The sequence below is a fragment of the Necator americanus genome, chromosome I, assembly GCF_031761385.1.
Source record: "Necator americanus strain Aroian chromosome I, whole genome shotgun sequence".
NCBI lineage: Eukaryota > Metazoa > Nematoda > Chromadorea > Rhabditida > Ancylostomatidae > Necator > Necator americanus.
Window position 1 is genome coordinate 22,399,773 of NC_087371.1, and position 18,401 is coordinate 22,418,173.

At 41.4% G+C, this 18,401-nt stretch overlaps 1 protein-coding gene across 2 annotated transcripts in view; it reads right to left on the reverse strand.

Annotated features, from left to right (window-relative positions):
• The window catches only part of RB195_006521 (uncharacterized protein), a gene marked incomplete at both ends in the record, with an annotated part of 43,873 nt that extends 28,070 nt beyond the window's left edge, over window positions 1-15,803 (reverse strand). The window contains 20 exons of one of the 2 annotated variants that reach the window (XM_064179652.1): window positions 492-608; window positions 3,760-3,817; window positions 3,898-3,957; window positions 4,090-4,182; window positions 5,279-5,428; window positions 5,481-5,585; window positions 6,157-6,243; window positions 6,582-6,776; window positions 6,902-7,048; window positions 7,154-7,297; window positions 9,013-9,093; window positions 9,675-9,779; window positions 10,149-10,266; window positions 10,332-10,417; window positions 10,759-10,871; window positions 12,443-12,565; window positions 13,397-13,526; window positions 13,700-13,764; window positions 14,146-14,315; window positions 15,643-15,803. In XM_064179652.1, the coding sequence (XP_064036595.1) occupies window positions 492-608; window positions 3,760-3,817; window positions 3,898-3,957; window positions 4,090-4,182; window positions 5,279-5,428; window positions 5,481-5,585; window positions 6,157-6,243; window positions 6,582-6,776; window positions 6,902-7,048; window positions 7,154-7,297; window positions 9,013-9,093; window positions 9,675-9,779; window positions 10,149-10,266; window positions 10,332-10,417; window positions 10,759-10,871; window positions 12,443-12,565; window positions 13,397-13,526; window positions 13,700-13,764; window positions 14,146-14,315; window positions 15,643-15,803 (2,308 nt within the window). The remainder of the gene's footprint in view (window positions 1-491; window positions 609-3,759; window positions 3,818-3,897; window positions 3,958-4,089; window positions 4,183-5,278; window positions 5,429-5,480; window positions 5,586-6,156; window positions 6,244-6,581; window positions 6,777-6,901; window positions 7,049-7,153; window positions 7,298-9,012; window positions 9,094-9,674; window positions 9,780-10,148; window positions 10,267-10,331; window positions 10,418-10,758; window positions 10,872-12,442; window positions 12,566-13,396; window positions 13,527-13,699; window positions 13,765-14,145; window positions 14,316-15,642) is intronic. The other variant, XM_064179655.1, reaches the window with a different exon arrangement.
• Between the last annotated feature and the right edge of the window lie 2,598 nt (window positions 15,804-18,401).

An 18,401-nucleotide genomic window follows, 5' to 3' on the forward strand; every position in this document is an offset into this window, starting at 1 on the left:
AACAAATATCTTTAAGTGTCTAGTACTAAAAAGGAAGTCTGGTGCTCACTTGCGGAGACCGCCAACTGCCTGGGCTGCTGATGCTACCAGTTCTCAAGCGCGTGACACCTATAACCAAACTTATGAGGCTAAATTGCGACAATTACCGCAGCCTTTTGAAGGTTCGCTAAGTTTTCAAGCTTTCCATTAAATGATTCCGCAAAGGTTATCCAAACTCTACGGTCTGGCTCCATCATAAGTAAGCGACTACAGTGTTCATCTTTATGGACAATTTAGTGCGCAGGAAATGGAAGAAAAGTGTTTGTAACAAAACTTTACGAAGGAACAAGTGTACTGCTTGAACTTCACCCTCACTACTCACTACAAGTACCGTCACTCACGCCATCACTTGAGACTATAATACGCAGCTGCTTACCCCTGAACTCCCACAGCCAGCTCTGTCCAAACAAATGTTTCCGGAAAACTGGTCCTCAACTTCAGCTGCGACGTACGCGAAAATGTACGAGTTCTTGCGAACACCGCTGACGGCAGTGGACTTGTCGCTATTTTGGTGGTGTATGAAGGCGACACAGTAGCCACAAGAGGTAATGCCAATACGAGGTCCAAGACTGAATGAACATGGAACTACCGTAATCAAGTTCTTGCATATTTTAATGTCAGAACGGTAGCACTCACAACACGCATAAAAGCGTTACAAAGCATCTTTTATACACCATTCCCTCTTCTACCAAGATATTTTTGCAAGGATTTAGGACTGGAAACTTCGATCCTAAACCTTGAATTTCCTTTTGAAAAATGGAATGGTTATTAAGTGCAGAACATTGCATGCTGTCGTAATTTCCAAGAAGAACAAAATTTTTGAATATGAAAAATTTCAGAGATTTCAAGACGCTTCCACATCATAAAAGTGATCTTACTTGGTAAAGTGATCAAGCCATAACCATGTCTCGGGAAAATTGCGACGAATGGTGGGTTGTGGCTGTGGCGCCGCGCCAGCAGCCCCCGGCGCTTCAAAAGGTGCTGGTACTGCTGCTTGTACTGGCGCCATTACAGGCGTGAAAAATACACGCGCTGCAAAAGTGTAGGTTCATACTTTGTGTGTACTTCAACACTGACAACATGGACGGACACAGTATTAGGTGCTTAGTCGAGTGGTTTCAAAATGGTGGAAAGTAGTATACTTTACTTCTTCCTTTCCTAAGCATACCAATTGCGCGAAGTGAAGCAACGAAATGTGGATAGAGTCAGCTCATCTTAAGCAGTCCCTTTAGTTGAGAAAGCCGAGAACGAATCACAACGAAAGCCTGCTGCTGCCATCCTCTGGACGATCACACATATCAAATGACGAACGGAGAGCCAAAAGAACAGGAAAAGAGAAAAGTTAAAGTCGAGATCTCCAGGAGCCAGTGGGAGAGATTTTTCTGTCCACACAATCAAGCTTCAGCTTCAAGCAATAGCGGGCTGAAAGCATGAGAAAGATCTTCTAATACGAAATAAGAACTCAAAGAATTCACGAATGTTCGATTCTTGCTAAACCTCCGCGTGATGACACTATATTGATCTCTGATAAAACTATACCAAAAGCGAGGTTGTTTGTTGACTTCTAAAATCAATTTTAAAATCTTAGCGCACAAACTACATTAGCTCGCAAGTCCTGAGTAGCTTTCGAATTCATGGCAAAACCCTAAAATGAATCCCAAAAAACCTCCTACGCAACGTTCTGAACAGATTCTAATCCAGAAAACATTATTAAAGACAAGAAAAAATGTTCAAATGCTGGAATACAAGAATGTATAGAAATATCTACGTACTACTGAAAGCTTACGCAGCTACTTTACGTCTGTCTAAAGTTGGAAGCTTCTAATAAAATAGTGTAAAATATACATAAAATGTGATATACGCATCTATGGATATAATGCACGACTACTCCCTTCTCCGTTCCTACCCAAACAAAGGCTCCTGTTGAATATATTCGGATCGTTTCGTTGGTATCGTCTCTCTTTGAGAATCCAGATTTAGTGAGACTGCTGTTTCTCTGTCTAACTTGTGTTTGGCCCTATCGGGGAAAATATAGTCGAAAACAGTTACATTAGTCTTCTAACAGCCTTTACAGAGACCTCTGGAGAATTGTTGTGTTGTTGTTTGCTTTCCGAATAAAAAAGAAAGATGGTAATAGGCAACGAACTCCGCATTGGCACCGCTCCACATCCATGTTTCCGGAAATCTAACGCGAACCTTGACGGTGGTTTGAGGCTTAGCGATCTCAGCGAGTTCGTTTATGTCGATTCCAGCCTTTGGCATTTGTGCCATGTGCAGAAACACTGTCAGGACGTCAAACAATAAGAAGAACTCACTATAACTATGTAAAGGACAAAGAAACCGTGGGTGGCTGGCAGCAGGTGGAAAGGGAAGAAGGAAAGAGTGAACAGCGTAGTTTGGGCGCGGTACATGCTATATACATCCATCTGACGGAAGACACTGCCGCTCACGAAGACTCAGCCAGCTATCGTAGTACATTCTGTTACATTGCTAATAGGGAATAGCTCATGCCAGCAAAGCTTATCGCTGTGAGAATCTAATAGACTGTTCGGGCACCTTTTTGCAGGAGTACATTTTACGAAAACCCAGCGGACAGAAACGGGATATAAGAGGGCGAGAAAAAGGAAAGAGATTTAGAATTTGAATGATGATTTATTTCAGTTTCGCTATTATCAAGATACTCATCAAAAGAGAATGCGAATAAAGTAAACGTACACTAATGCGATTTGAAAAGTGAGCTCAATGAGCCAACAACGTGTAGAAGATGGCATAGTCGGGTCAAAGCGCGCAGCTGGGATCGAGGTGGGACTATCGCGAACTGCAGCAATGATAGTGCTAGCAAAGGTCCCTTCTCCATCCTAACCGCTACGCTCCGAACCGCTTACGCAAGTGCACCGAGCTCCATGACGTTTTGACTTGACTAAATAGGTAATAACCGATAGAAGAACAGATCGTAAATAAATCTACTGAACGCAGATCTTAGAAGAATAAGATGTAAAGAAAAAGAAATATAAAGTGTATGAGATACCTGAAAGAGAAAAAAATTTAGAGCAAGGCGGGCTCGTCAGGACTGAGGATTCAGTCAAAGTCAGTAATTAATCAATGAAAAATTGAGGTGGAAAAATTCCATAGCATCCATGAGAGATTTCTAACAGTATTTTTGAGATATTAAATCCAAACTAAGTAGAATTCAAGGGCAAATGAGGACATATGTACAGTCGCTGCCAAGTGCATTCATCCATACCGATGTGACGCGTGTCGCTACAAAGGGACTACCAGCGCAGCAACATTGCACAACGGATCGACAGATACGTCAGAGAAATAAGAAATCAGCGTCCCTATTTGTTACAGGCGCGTCGCATCATCACGGTTGAACGTACTTGGCGTTTCATTCGTTTTGGAGTTAATAAGAGCGAGTAAACCGAGAATGTTAAGTGCAAAAGCCAGGCAAAGCAGCACACAGATGATGACATGCATTTCTGGACTCATTGTCTTCATCGTAGCAACAGCATTCTTGTTAGTTCGATTGTTAGTTTGAAAAAAGAAACAAATGAGACACAAACATGCATGATACGATGGAACACTCTGCGATTTAATGTCGACCATCGGGAAAAGGGTTGCAAAAGGATAAAACTGAGAGTTCCATCGCCATTAGATGAATCCACCATTTTCTCGTAAGAAAATTGGGAGATTCATCCAAAAGTCTGAGTACAAACGCACTTTGTGGTTCCGGTTGACGATACAAATAAGCGTCGGTAAGCACGATCAAACCAGCGTTCTGAAAGTTGAATTCAAAAAAGTATAATAGCTCGTATAATTACAAGCGTTGTTGCAATTTGCATCTGTCAAAATTCCCACTTCAAAAATGCTGGCTGCATCTCTTCCGCCGACACCCCACCATGGATTCCAGATGGACCTCTAAACAATTAGAGTGAAATAAAACGAATGAATTCAACGAAAAAAGGTATGAATGAATTCGATAGCTTAATTCAAGGGTTCCAGTGTCAACAAGAAAATGGATCTCAGAAGTAGACTTTTTAAAAAGCTAACCTTTCGTCTCCTCCTCTCGATAGCTCCCTCCCATGGACGGAATCCACCTCCACTGTAACCAGTTGTGTCGTATTCTTCAATGTCAGACTCTACCTGAAAAACTGCGATTAGCTTTCCGAAGACAGAACCTAAGATAATTTATTATTTGTTCAAGATTGTGAATTGGTGAGATTAACACTTACTTCTTCATTTACATAATTTAATAGCCATATTTATGCATCTCTCCGCCTTGAGCATGCGTGAACACAATTCAGAAGAGTTCTCAGGTTTGTTACAAGAGCAACATTGGAAATGTAGGATGCAAAAGTAAACATCAGTACTACCTCTGCGAAAATGGGTAATAAGGTATAGTAGGGTCAAAACTACATGGAGTACGGTGCAGTTGCGTAACCGGCTGAGCTCGAAGCATAGCTGTAGTTCGGGAGGTCCCACCTCGATTCCAACCGCTATCTCCACCGCTCCGCTTCGAGCGCAGCCGCTCACGCAAACTTCACCGAGCTTCATGTCGTTTTGAGCCGACTATACAAGAAAGTATTATCTTGAATTTGCTGCATATGCATACAATTTGGTTTCAGATCAGAACAGTAAATGTGCTAGTGGTGCATAGATCTTGTGCGTGATTGGCATAATTGAAATGCTTCTGCTCTGCATTGAAGTGCTAGAAAATTCGAAGATTTCTTTTCAAAGACAACATACCACGAAATTGATGATGTTGCGACTTATGTACGAAAATAAGGTTAGGAGAAAGTGCCTTGTCGACTAAATATTCCTACAAACCATCTAACGTCAGATATGCGAGTGCAGACATACGCGCTGTGTCTGCTAGCGATTCGAACACTCGAAACAATTCGGGGATAGCAGGGGCCAGATTCATGAAATTTCCTGAGAAGGTTTCCCCTTCTCGCTTAGTGGACAAGTTTCTAGCGTTAAAAAAAAACTGGTTTTCACGAAGCAAGCGGGAACATTGGGAGCTTTTCCGTCGTGGAAACGGGAGGGTTCCCTTCCATCCGGCCGCATGAGCATTCAAAAAACCACACTCCTTCACGTTCCCTCTCTTTCACGCCCCCAACAAATGAGGTGACACTCGCTTCCATCACTTCTGCTCAATTAGAATGAAAGGCGTGTTACCTGATTATCAGGTTCTATCTGAAAACTTCCTGTAAAAAAAAAGATAACTATTTAAACGAACCAGTTGCGGGGTTATATCATTCCCAGACTTAAGAAGCAGTACAGACTGATCGACTGCTAGCAAGCCTACATACGAATCCGGATCGGCAGTAACCTTGAACGAGACCGAATCTCCTGGCTCGACAGTATTCTTGTCGATCGATAGTGTCACCTAAAAGTCATTCCCTTTTCTACCACCCTCAACAACAACACAGCGTGCATACATTGTTTCGGAACAGTCCATCAACTTTGAAATCAGTAGCATCCACGAGAATCTCTTGATTGGTCGATCGAATGGCGTAGACAATCAGTCGGGATTTTGGAGCCATCTGTAAACGCTTCGCTTGTATCTTTGTCCGCAACTACAGAAAACTATTACCACAGTCGTGCCAAAAACATCTGTGTCAGCATCCATTATGACTTCTCAGGACGTTTATATGGATAAACACGCTCTTGCAGAATAATGGTTCACTTGAGATATATTTCCATGTAACAGAAGTTTGTCCTTGGACAGAAGCATGATGCAGCAGCAATTATGTTTATTAATCTCAGAACCAGATGATTTGATTTCATTTGACGGTCCCGCAACGAGATGCCACTGCCAAGATTCTGCGAAAGGAGAACGGCTAAATAATGCTAGCTAGCTCGGTTGGTAAAAAGAATCCCCGTAGTGTTCCATTTCCATATTTAAATTTCCAAAAACAAACATATTGGACGCAAGACCTAATCTGGGTACTGGGTCCCGTTGTTGACCGTCTCAGGAATCTTCGTTGCCGCATATGCACATGATGCTGCAACAAGTCAGCATCCCGCAACGAAGACATTACGAACGCTTGACAACGTAGCGCAGCACGTAGATCAGATCTTTCTGACCCGACTGTGTGTGGGGAATATTCGTACATCGTTTGTAGCTGTGAATGAAATTGTGGTGTGATCCGAGTTCACAGGGATCTCCTTAGAGAGGACAATAGATCCACGGGACATGACCTGAAAGAGGCAAAGTATAAGATAGTCGTTTCTATTTCAACGAACATTTCGGCCCCCTAACGTGAGAATTCCAGAACAAAATATCAAAGAAAGATGATTGATGATGAAGGAGATGATTTACATAACATTAACGTAAATTAGCAATGTTAAGTTCCCTTCGTTTTTAATGATGAAGAAATGAGTAAAAGTAATGAAAATAAAAATATGAAATAAAAAATAAAAATAAAGTGAATGAAAAAAATAAGTAAAAAATATAATAGATAAAAATAAAACAAAATATCAAATCTGGGCTACAATGGAAAAATTAGTTGAGTAATTGAGAAAAGATAACGAAGTACCTGATAGGTAAGAACTGGAACATTTTCCGTGGCTTTCACTGAGAAGGACAACGTCTTGCCCACATCGACGGCACCTTCGTTGTCCGCGATCAGTTGGAGGAACGAGTTCGACGGCGATTTTCCAGCTTCCACATACAAACTGCTGTATATTACAGCATTCGTGAAGTTATCCTTACCGCTTCGATCGTAGTGAGCCTGAGGTAAGAGCAGAATATCACCATAACTTTAATCCACTTACGTCATTTGTTTGTATTAATGTTGTGTTTTTTTAATCCACATTTGTTATTTTGCCAAGGTCTTTTCTGCGATAATAAGTTCACCTCTATTCTTGCACTTGTACAATTCAGCGGAGGCTGTAGAGCGAGCACAGTTGTGCCATGAGCGTCCAGATCCACGATTTTGACCTCCTTGTCTTCATGTTGAGTGGGAGCATCAGGATTGAAAGGATAATTGTAGAAAGTGGTGACCTGAATACAAAAGTGAAAAATCCCAAATATGCTTTAGAAAAGATAAAGAGAAGTGAGGGAATGAAGAAATTAAGAAAAAAAATGAGATAAAACAGCAAGATTTACCTGCACACGTCGAGGAACAGTAGCTTTCACTGGTGTGTCGTCCATTTGTTTCAGTGCAACGACAACATTGTAAGTGAGACCCGGTTTGAATGTATCACCTTGCTTCTCGACGTCTAATTTCACGTCATATCGATATGTAGAGATCTTAAGGATGAAGACATCGTGAGTGTACGTTTTCGACTTCATTCAGGTCACTTCTTGCAGTTTGTTCAAAACTATCTGAAGCTCGATGCAGTTCCCTTAGCGTGTATACTCAAAGCAGCGTGGTTGAGGTAGCGATCGAGAGCGGCTCAGACTTAATAGATGATTGAAGTTCGCAAAGGTCCCACCCGGGTCATAACCGCTATTTTCACCTTGTCGCTCCGTGCACGGTCGCTTTTACAATTGCGCAAAGCTTCAAGAAGTATTAACCGGATGTTAAATGGTTCGATGTTTCAGGAGAAATTGCTCTTTTCCGACAATCTACTGCTCTTTTTTTCTCTTAAAAACTATCCTAAAGGCAGTTGTTGAATTGCTGAAGTAAGTTTGAAATTATTCGCAAAGACCATGTTTCTAAGACTCGACATCTCTTTACACATATCACATATAGTCGTGTCAAAACGACATGAAGCACGGACATTTGCGTAAGCGGCTGCTTGGTGGGACCATGGGTGACGGTGGCGAGGTTCCTTACATGGTCCCAACGGCTACGCTCCACCGCGCTGCTTCGACCGCTTACGCAATTGTCCGCTTCATGTCGTTTTGAATAAATTATAGGATTATATCTCCTGTTCTGTAGAAAATACAGTCCAAAACGACTTGATTTATAATGAAGGTGGCGTGAATGGGGCCGCATATACGAGTCTCATTGCTACCTGCTCGCGGCGGCTCTGCCTCTGAACACAATCAGTCATTTGAGTGTGCGTTCTGGTACGTACGACCTATACTACTTGTACAGTTACAGGCGGAAGTTACAGAAGGGTGTTGTCGTCCAGGAAATCGCCAAAACCCACATTCTAAAAGGTCAGCTGCCTGTACGGGACGTGGAGTCTTTGTCAACGATAACATGGCTTTGGTTCAGAGCTCCGCAGTGGTGCAGTCAGCTGCGAGCTGTTGGAGCGCTGTAGCGCAGCTAACGGCTTGCCTAGAGCCAAAAAATAGTGCAACGGGAAGCTGCACGAATATCACGTATTTTTTCCGATTGGAGTGGACAGGCGCATGAATCTCGCGCAGGAAAATCTCGTTAGAAGCAGCACACTACGAAATTGAAGGGGTTAGGATCGCTCCGTGAAGCAGTGGAGTCAAGGGTGTAGTTCACGAGTATGAGCATGATTACGCTCACTTCTCTTTGGTCATCCAAAGCACGGTCTAGGCAAAAGCCTTATCGCACTAAATCCTTCTAAGAGGCATCTAATAACGTACAGCGTATGCGAAAGTAAGCATCCGCTTGCATCTGGAAGCAAGCGGAAAATCAACGGACCACTGGCACTTTTGTTCCGCTCGCTGGCAGCGCGTACGCCTGCGTTCGCTTACGTGACGCTCAGCTAGGTACCTCAATAAGGAAGTTGATCGACAAGGCAACTTCTCACGCTGCTTTTCCGAGTAATTGGGGAGAATTGATCGTGATCACATTGGAACTCATGAGGTACACCCTAACTTCCTCTATTCCTTTGGAGTTCCCAACATCTTCTATTTAGTGGTATGCTGCCTTTAAACGTTCTCGGAGACGCTCATATTATTTATAGTAGACTCAAAAAAGTACTCATACATTATGGTAGGTTCGTTTTCCAGCTGAAATATCGAGCTCTGCCCAATCCGATGGCTTCCTCAAGCTGTACATTGCTATCCGAGGTACGGAATAATGGGAAAGAAAAACATACATGTTGCGTCCCGTTACGTTGAATGTCTGTCAGGTCTTCGGTGACTGTCGCAATGATTCGTATGCTACCACCTCCATAATCCTGAAAAGGAAAATCCACTCAGTCTCTGCGTGCCACGGTAACTTTTTCCACACGGGTTTCCACTTCTACTCTATTGTCGCTGTTACATTGTGAATAGAACAGGAAGTAAAGAAACTTAAAGGCATCACCCCACGAATCTTGCTCCAATCGAACTCCTTGTAGAAAATAGTGCGCCGGAACGCCCGAAGCCGTTCCGGGCCGTTTTTTTACGGCAATTAGGAAGAAATGGACGCGATCACCCTTTCCTACGGATTTCAGGTGAAGAGATCCTATACGTGGTCGCAGATTATGAGAGAAGGGTGATACCGTCCATTTCTTCCTGATTGCCGTAAAAACGGCCCGGAAGATGCGGCGCGTGCACAAAGCTGGCGCGCTCCAATCGAACTCCTTGTGGAAAATAGTGCGCCGGAACGCCCGAAGCCGTTCCGGGCCGTTTTTTTACGGCAATTAGGAAGAAATGGACCGGATCACCCTTCTCTCCATAATCCAGCTGATGGTCAACTCAGTGTTTTTATCCTCTCAGACTTTCAGACAAGTCTGGTAATAGTTTAAGGGATGTAAGACTTGGTACAGAAACCTACCTGCACTAATTTGTGTTTCTTCATTTCTTCATTGGTGAAGATTACGGTAGCCTCTCCCATGTTGTTTAATTTCACAGTTCTTTCAATTTGCGACTCTTCCTCTACCTGAACGTCTTATTTCGTACGAGTTCTATGGAATGAAATGTAAATATGTAAGGCATGATCGCACCATATCCAGTAGAACTAGTTTGGATATTTGAACGATAGTTTCTCTTCCAGCAAATTTGGACGTTTAAAAGCAAGACAATTTCAGACTTCGCACTCAACTGTCTATTTAGATAGATTGAACAAATCAAATTAGAAAGAAAACAGATTGCGTGAACAGATTTCATTTTGGGCAATAGAAACTGTTTTCTTTTACTCTTCTCCAGTTATTTCAAACGCATTTCCTGTGTTACTTTTCATAGACATTTTTTGACCTATTATTGATCGGATCTGAGAAAATCAAAGATGAATGAACGCCGTGCAGCAGACCTGAGAAGTTGTCCCATCGTCGTTGACAATGATCGGTTTTGGAATGGGATGCCATCGATGCCAAGGCAGCTCCAAAGTGACTTTCGCTTTTCCAGCAACTCCTTTTCCATATGTGTATCTGAAATTAGTTATAAACAGCCGATAGTTGAGGTCAATGAGCAAAGAAATTCTTCCCGAACTCACTTGGCGTCAACGAGAATCGAGAGATCGTCATTTACAGTGATGAATGAAGGTGTTTTGATGTTTACCTCGAACTTTGGCAGAACATACTGAAATTATTGCGCAACTGATTCCGTGTTCCTGTTGTATTTTTCTTATTTCATTTTTTGCCCTGTTTTTGTTAGAATACTGAAGAGTCTTTGAGCACTTGTCGTCTGTCATTTCCAAAAGAATATATGTGCTGACCCAGTATTTTTCACTCAATTATAGTCATTATATGAAATAGAGGATCGAACAGTTCAGCTAAGCTGCGCAAACAGGGACAAAGCAGGTACCTAACGTCAAGTTTCCCTAAAAGAAGAATTCAAATTTGTTAATTTAATTTTTTTTCAAGTAAGAAAGAAGACATCCGGAGTAAGGAAATATGAATGGCAGTGGAACCAGATAATACCTTTTCAACCGAGAAAGTCTTCGTATATTTCAGTCTGTTAGCGGTTTCAACTTGTATTTGCCATTCTCCAAGCGGCGGCTCCGATGCTAACTCCAATTCCGAAGAGAAGACACCTAAAAATGAAGGCACTGGTTTGTTCCATAGTTATTCAGCTAGCTTTTTATGGTTGTTTTGCAACATTTCTATTTGACGCATCGACATGCTGCGTCACAAGTTTGCAAACAGTTGCAATCTGGATTTGGCAAAATGTGAGGGAATTTAACTGCTTGGAGCAAACATTTTTCTCATTAACCCTGTACCAGTGTAAATGTAATATTAATTCAATTGTAATGTATAGTGGGAAATAAGAGTGGAAAAAAATTGAAGACTTTATTGGTTCCCGAGAAGTTCAGCCTTAGCAGAATGTTTGAATCTCCTGCATTCCCCTCATTTTTCAAACTTGCTGAGATAGGGAAGCCTTGCAAAATAATCTAAATTTTCTAAGTTCCATAATTCCAGACGAGCTCATTTGTAGTGTTTTACACTACTTTCTCAAACGCCGAGTTTGGTTCTCGTCCCAAAATTGCTCATGATTCAGGTATTTTGAGAATGTTAATGTGTTGTTCTTCTCCTTACCAAGTCAATTACTAATAGTACAACTATGGTAGGATTGTGAAGAAGGTGTTGTGTAGGTTATCTGTACGTTATGACGACGGAAAGACCCCTTTAAAACGACGAAAATTTCGAGCAAATGGAACAATTCGCATACTACTTTTATTTTATTTTTTATTTCTCAGTCACAAAACACTGTGCGGTACAGCGCAAATATGTGAAATTCCGCCTGGACTTTGTAGAGCATAAATGCTTTCTTGCACGCTTATGTGGGTGTTTTTCAAATTATCTAGTTCTTACTAGTTAAAATGGGCCGCTATACGAGCTTAATTGCTACCAGTTCGCGGTGACCATGCTTGTAAACCTAAACTAAATGGAATCAGTCGTTTGAGTGTACGCTCTGGGTACGTACGAGCTATATACTTGCACAGTTGTATGCCGGAAGCTACCCAGATATTCCAGAAAAGTTCTCCTGTCTAACGCACCGACAAACCCCTACTCAAAGAGATCGAACAGCAAGCCGTAGCGTGGAATCTCTGCGTTTCGTCATGCTGAACTGCCGGACATTGTCGACCTGAAGTATCCTGACCACTCGGTGTCGATGAGCAGTTCATGCAAGACGGCAATTCTCGCAGGACACGGAACAGCAGCGAATGGATGAATGGGCGAGCTGTTGCTGTGGATGGAGAAGGTTGGGCAGAGCTGCATTCAAGGACGACACGCTTCGGTGAAGATGGGGACAGCCACATCATCGAAGAATGCCAGGCCGCCGATCAAGTTATGTTAAGCGAATTAGGCGAAGGATAGATTAATTCCGACAGAACTCAGTGATTTTGAACACTTTACGTTTATTATTTTCACTTTAAAAACTTTACACTTATTTTCTTTATGGCTCCACGAAAGCCTTGAAAATCCTACGATAGCACCACTCCGCAGCGATGCAGGACACAAATCAAGTATCATCGACACAAAAGCGAATCTTCCGGTAACGAGTGTTTTTCAAAAGATACACTGTTATAACTGTTATTATTATTGTTACCACTTCACTTCGTTCTATATTTGTACTCTAGTTGTACAGTAGTAGCTCACGAACCTTTAGTTAACGCTTTGTCGACGTATTGACTGATCACATTCTGATTCGGATCGTAGACCTTGACTGTGACAGTGTCCTTGTACGGGGTAAGGGACGGTGAAACCACAATCACTCGATATTTCACTGAAAATAGGTACAGGTTGTAAAGTAGTTGTGTCGGACGAAATTTCTCAGGTATTCATTCTTTCCTGGCACTTAATTTAGACTTTCTTTCTCAGGCTACGCCCACAGGTATTACGGGCAAACAATTTCTGGGAAGGTGAGCTTAAATCCATCCAGCTTAAATCCCACGAATATGGGGTGGTGCAGGTTTCAGGTGGGTTATGCCTATACGGAGTCGTAGATTGTGTAGAAAAGGGTGATTCCGTCAATTTCTTCCTAGTTGCCGTAAAAAACTACCCGGAAGATACGACTTCGAGAGTTCCGGCACGCTATTTTCTACGAGTTCGATTGGGACGCGCCAGCCTTGTGGATGCGCCGCATCTTTCGGACCGTTTTTTTAGGGAAATTAGGAAGAAATGGACGGAATCACCCCCTCTCCCTAATCTACTATCCCGTATACGTGATGCCTTTAAATGAGAAACCCCCGCAAAGCATAGTTGAGGACTTCGCACCCAATTTTTCTTCGTTCTATAAGAAAGGGAAGAAGAGGCCTCTAGTTCCAATTTCTTTCTATCGGCAACAATCGAAAAACGGTTAAGAATGAGGTGAACTAAGGCTAAAAACGTCGTAGGCGCAGTCAGATAGTAGAAAAAGGCATTATATCTAGGGATAACCTGAACAAAACAGGCAAGGAGAGAAACCCTTGAATAAGCGAGAAACATTGACGGGTAAGATTGGACTGCAGGAAAAGATAGCCCGTTCCGGAGAAACTGCGCGAAAAATCACGCAATACCACATTATTGTAAGCACCGTATACACAATATGTGGAGTGTACGTTGAATTATAGCTCACCTACTGATCCTGGCTTGTAGATGGCCTTGTCGGTTTGTACGAAAATCGAGAGACTTTTTTGATTATACTGTACAGATTTTTCTTCCTCGAATAGCACTTGCGAGTTCAATGTTTCACCACGAACGTACACCTGAAGAGCTACTTGAAAATCGAGTTTGACAGAAAAAGATAACAGATCGACTATCTGTTCCAAAATTGCACTATATGTCGAATAAAATCGTAAACACAAAATAGCTATGTTACTGAATTGATCAAATTCCTTAGAAAATCAGAAGTACATCGCAGAATCTTTTCGAAACCCACCTTATAGTTCATAGCTGGGGATAGATCAGCGGATACCGTGTCGATCGTGACAGTTTGTGGAATTCCTGAACGTTGTTCTTTTGTTTCTTTGATCACCGCACTAATCTCGTTCTCAAAAAAATCATTGCAGAAAGACTGTTCGTGACATCTTGAAGATATGAGATAAAATTAAGCTACCATCTAAAAATTCGATGATGTACCTTGTAAAAAAACATTTTAGTAAAAATGTACTGGATTTATTTTTCGACATTTTTTTTTGTTTTGCTCCTAAACCTGTGACATTCACACATGTGAAAATCCCTAAATCACATCTAAAAATTCCGGAACTCCTTTTCCTTTCTCGTGTGTGACGTCAGCCACAATGTGGAGGTTCCGTTAATTTAGTTCAGCAGAGAATAAGTACGTTCTCGGGAATTTTGATAAGGAGGTAAATATAAACAAATAACCTTGTCGAACATTCTTAACGACTCTCGTGGCAACAGTGTCATTCTGGTCCGTTCGAATTTGTACCCGCACGATATGATCCTCTTCGGGACTTTTCAGAATATTAAAGGACACCGCATACGGTAGGCCAGGTCGAACGACAGCAGGAGCAACAACCATATACGTGCCAGCGCTAAAAAAACTACTCTCTGATTAGCGTACGTAGATCAAACAGAGAAAATCCTGCGATCTAACTGGGAAAGAGTAGGAATTAGAAGAAGTGAAGTTCTTTATGGTCAATTTTCCAAGGCATTACAGTGATCTTTTGCTCTGTAAGCCATATCAAATCGAGGATTTACGAGGAAAGAAGAGCTTGTTCAACAATGATTGGTTAGGGTGCTAATTCCACATACTCATATCAATGGAGTTAAAAAATCCGAACATTTGCTTTAGTCCTTTTGAATGTGGAGTGGATGACTCAAAACTATAGCTAGCCATGATAAAATTTTCGCATCGGGCTCATTGCTGTTGCTACCAGTGGTCGCAGACTCCTTGTTCTCATCGCTACGGCGAATAAAATCGAGAAAATAAGTATATCGCTGCAATTTCAAGCTTCACGCAGGTCTAAAAATCTGGAAAAAAAGAGAAAAACTGAGAAGTGGCGCAGTACCAATGGAGGGGAAATTCGAACTGATTAGAAGCGCTATTTTGATTATAAAGCTGAGTAATTCCGCAGAGTAACATATCTTTAGAAGAGCATCTTGTTGGTTGTACGTAACTTGTACACATAAGACACAAAATTCTGTTTAAAGGCAGAATACAACGAATCTGGGGTGATACGGATTTCAGGTGGAGTATCCGTATACGGGGTCTTAGATCATGGAAACAGGGATGGTTCCGCTCATCTCTCCCTGAATTGCAACGCGCCACCATTGCACGCGCAGCGTCCCCTTGTGCCCATCGGGGCAGTCCGAATTGGTTTTCGACGAATCGCATGGCTGGGGCGGCGCAAGAGGTGGAGCGCTGCGATAGATGGCTTCGTACAAAACAGCATTCTGGAAGCGGCTGCTTGCGGTGATTCAGGGAGAGATGAGCGGAACTACCCCCGTCTCCATAGTCTACAATCCCGTATACGGATACTCCACCTGAAATCCACATCACCTCAGATTCGTGGTATGCTGCCTTTAAAAGAACATTTATTCTTATGGATTTTGGTTAAACTGAACGATTATCGTAGTGAAATATGGAATAACGTTATTTCATCCGAAGTGGGGAAACCGGAGTTGAAAAAACAAATAAAAGAAGGAGAAAAAAAGTAGAAGTTCCTTCGATAACTTGGATGCAACGGCCATGGAAAACTGGGAATGACTGGCAATATGGATAAAGAACACTATGGGAACGAAGAGTTCCGAGGAATTTTGTATTAATTCCAAAAAGCTGAAATTTTGCCAACTTTTTTTAATTTTAGTTTTCTACTAGCGTTTAAAGATTTCTTTCTCGGAGATTTCTCGGGAACTCACTATGATTTGGGCGCTTCAGTGGTTGTGGGGGATTGCGTAGTAAGCGGCGGCATCTCATTCGTAGGCATCACATCTTCTTTGAAGAGTTCAGTTGTCGATTCCTGCGTCACGACATAAGGGAGCAGCGGAATCAAGGCCGCTAGGGCCACCGCAATAATCATGCCCAACTGCGGAACTGAAAATACAAAACACTAAAGAAAATAAGTGAGAACAACGAAAAAAGAGCGAATACGAACAGAAGTAAGTTAATATCGGAAGCTTTGCATGATACCAGGAGAAATGAAAGAGGTGAATGCTGCCGGGTCACCTCACGGTACGGTACTGAAAAAGAGTGAACGACAAATGAGATGGAAAGCAATACCCGCACAGTATGGGTTTTTTTGAGAAGGTCGCGAAGCCATCTAGGATTGTTTCGACAAAATACAAAAAAAACTACAGTAATTAATTTTCCCCCATTTTTCAACATCTTCTACAAGCCCCACTCCGAAAACGTCATCCTCTACATATGTCTGTTCTATACATTTTCGATCTCCTTGCAGGAAAATCAAGGAGAATGTGTGCCGATATGAAAGAAGTAATTGCAGTAACGCAGCAACAACGGATCACTGTCACAATAATGGTTCACAGTAGCCTGAAGACGTCAACTACAGGTGTTCGGCTGATAGGATCCAAGCAAAAGGATAAAATCCGATTAGAACGAAAAAAGAGTGTTTTGTATTCAAAAGCATAGAATGTAGCCGCTAACATCAAAAAATATTCATATTTTATAAATTTATATATACATATATATTCGCCACCTATTCCTTTTTGTGTTTATCTTGAATGAAGGATTTACTGGCGCCAGCTCAATCAAATCGAAGAACAACGGGAGTCAAGAAGACTTAATTATTAAGAAATATCAATAATAAAATAACGTCCAGTATTCGTCACAGGACCCTCTGCAAAAACATCACCTCATTTAGATCTGAGTAAACGCTCGCGGAATTAATGTAACAAATGAGCGAAGCATTGAGGAGGAACTGAAGGTGAGGAAAAAAGAGAGCGGAACTAATTAGACCTCATTCTTTTTTTGTTTCTTCTTTTTTTGTTTTTTCGAAAATAAACCAATTACTAGCTGCGACTGAGTCTCACACGCCGTGCTTCCGTAGTGATAAAAATGTAAAAAAAAATGATTTGAAAAGACTACCGGTTTTCCTCCTCATTTCCTGCGCTTGAGGAACTAAAAAAGTAGAAAATAACTTGTTTTTTTGTTGATAACGGTGAGGAGGCATATCCTCAAAAATTATCGCGAAAATGTCGGAGCAACAAAAAATGAGTCAGAGCCGTAATCCACTAAAATGAACAGAACTGGGATGATTTATGGAAAGAAGAAGAAAAAGAAGAGAACGAGAGAAGATGATGTAGGAAAAAAAAATCCCTCGAAACTCTGCTTAAAGCATCGCTTTAAATTCTGACCGAAAGGGAACAAAGTGTTGAAAAGGATCAGTTAATATTCTTAACATTAACGTCTCCCGTTCCTGTTTCTTTGAGCAATGAAAAAGGAAAGAATAGCGAAATGGAGGAATCAGCAACTAGGACACTGATGAGACCAATGTGAAATCATTGGATTAGTCCAGCTGGTCGCAAGAATGCATTATTTAAAAGGACGAATAAATAAAATTACACAGTAACCTTGACCACCGTAAGAGAATAGCTGATTTTATTTCTATTTCCAATCAAGTGGTAGTCGAATCTATGTATCTTTGTATAGAAATATGTATACGTAAGAAATCTTAGGGAGAAAAGATGTAAAGATTACTTTCAGAAATGCGATGTTTTATAAACAGTTTCTGAATAAGCGGACTTTTCGCGAGACGCATTGATCAATTACACAGTTCTGGACCTTGGTTATCGTAATTTATTTTGTCTCACAGAGGTCTCTCACAGAAGCGAATGAAAGGATGCAAAATAGTGGTAGCTATACAGCTATAATACTTCATGTTATATATCGTTTTTAATCACGTATATATATATATTTATATTTATATTTATTTATATATCTCCTTTATTATCCAAGCCATAATTTTAGCTGAAATTATTCGAAAACAATAAAATAGCAAAATAATAAATCAATTTGTCAGCATTTCGTATCTCTCGTTATTTTATATTCTTTTTAATGACCTGATGAAGATATTATTCCATTCACAATGAAATCTTCAGTAAAACTGCAAAAAACTTCTGAACCCCTCTCCCTTACTTTCCTTATACACGCCCCGTGTATAAGGATGAGGATATCATTCAGTGTAGAATGGTCGTACACCTTCTGTGTAACGTGGAACGGCAAGGAAAGAGACTTCTAAAAACTTCTAGAGCTCCGCCTTGGCATCTGAGATTAGAGAATATGTAGAATATAATGTATCGCGAAATTGATCAAGGTTGTGGATCCTATCCAGATTCGCCATGGATCCTGAGCAGGAGGAGCCTTTTCTCCATGGAGATATCGTTGACCACAGTACCCATTAATCAGGCATTTCTTGGCCAGCTGCTTGGTTGGTTCAAACATTGTTTTCAACCAGTATCACATGGTAAGAAATAGGCTACGTCTCTTCCTGGATTCTAGATCTGCCGAAATCTGAGCATTTACACTTCTTCTGTATGTGGTCTGAGATTCATCTATTTTGACTGGATTAAAATTCAAATTTATTTGGAGGATCCACAAATGTTCTGGACATGCTCAACGAAAACAACTTCGACGAGTTCACCGCTGCAGCGACACTCCC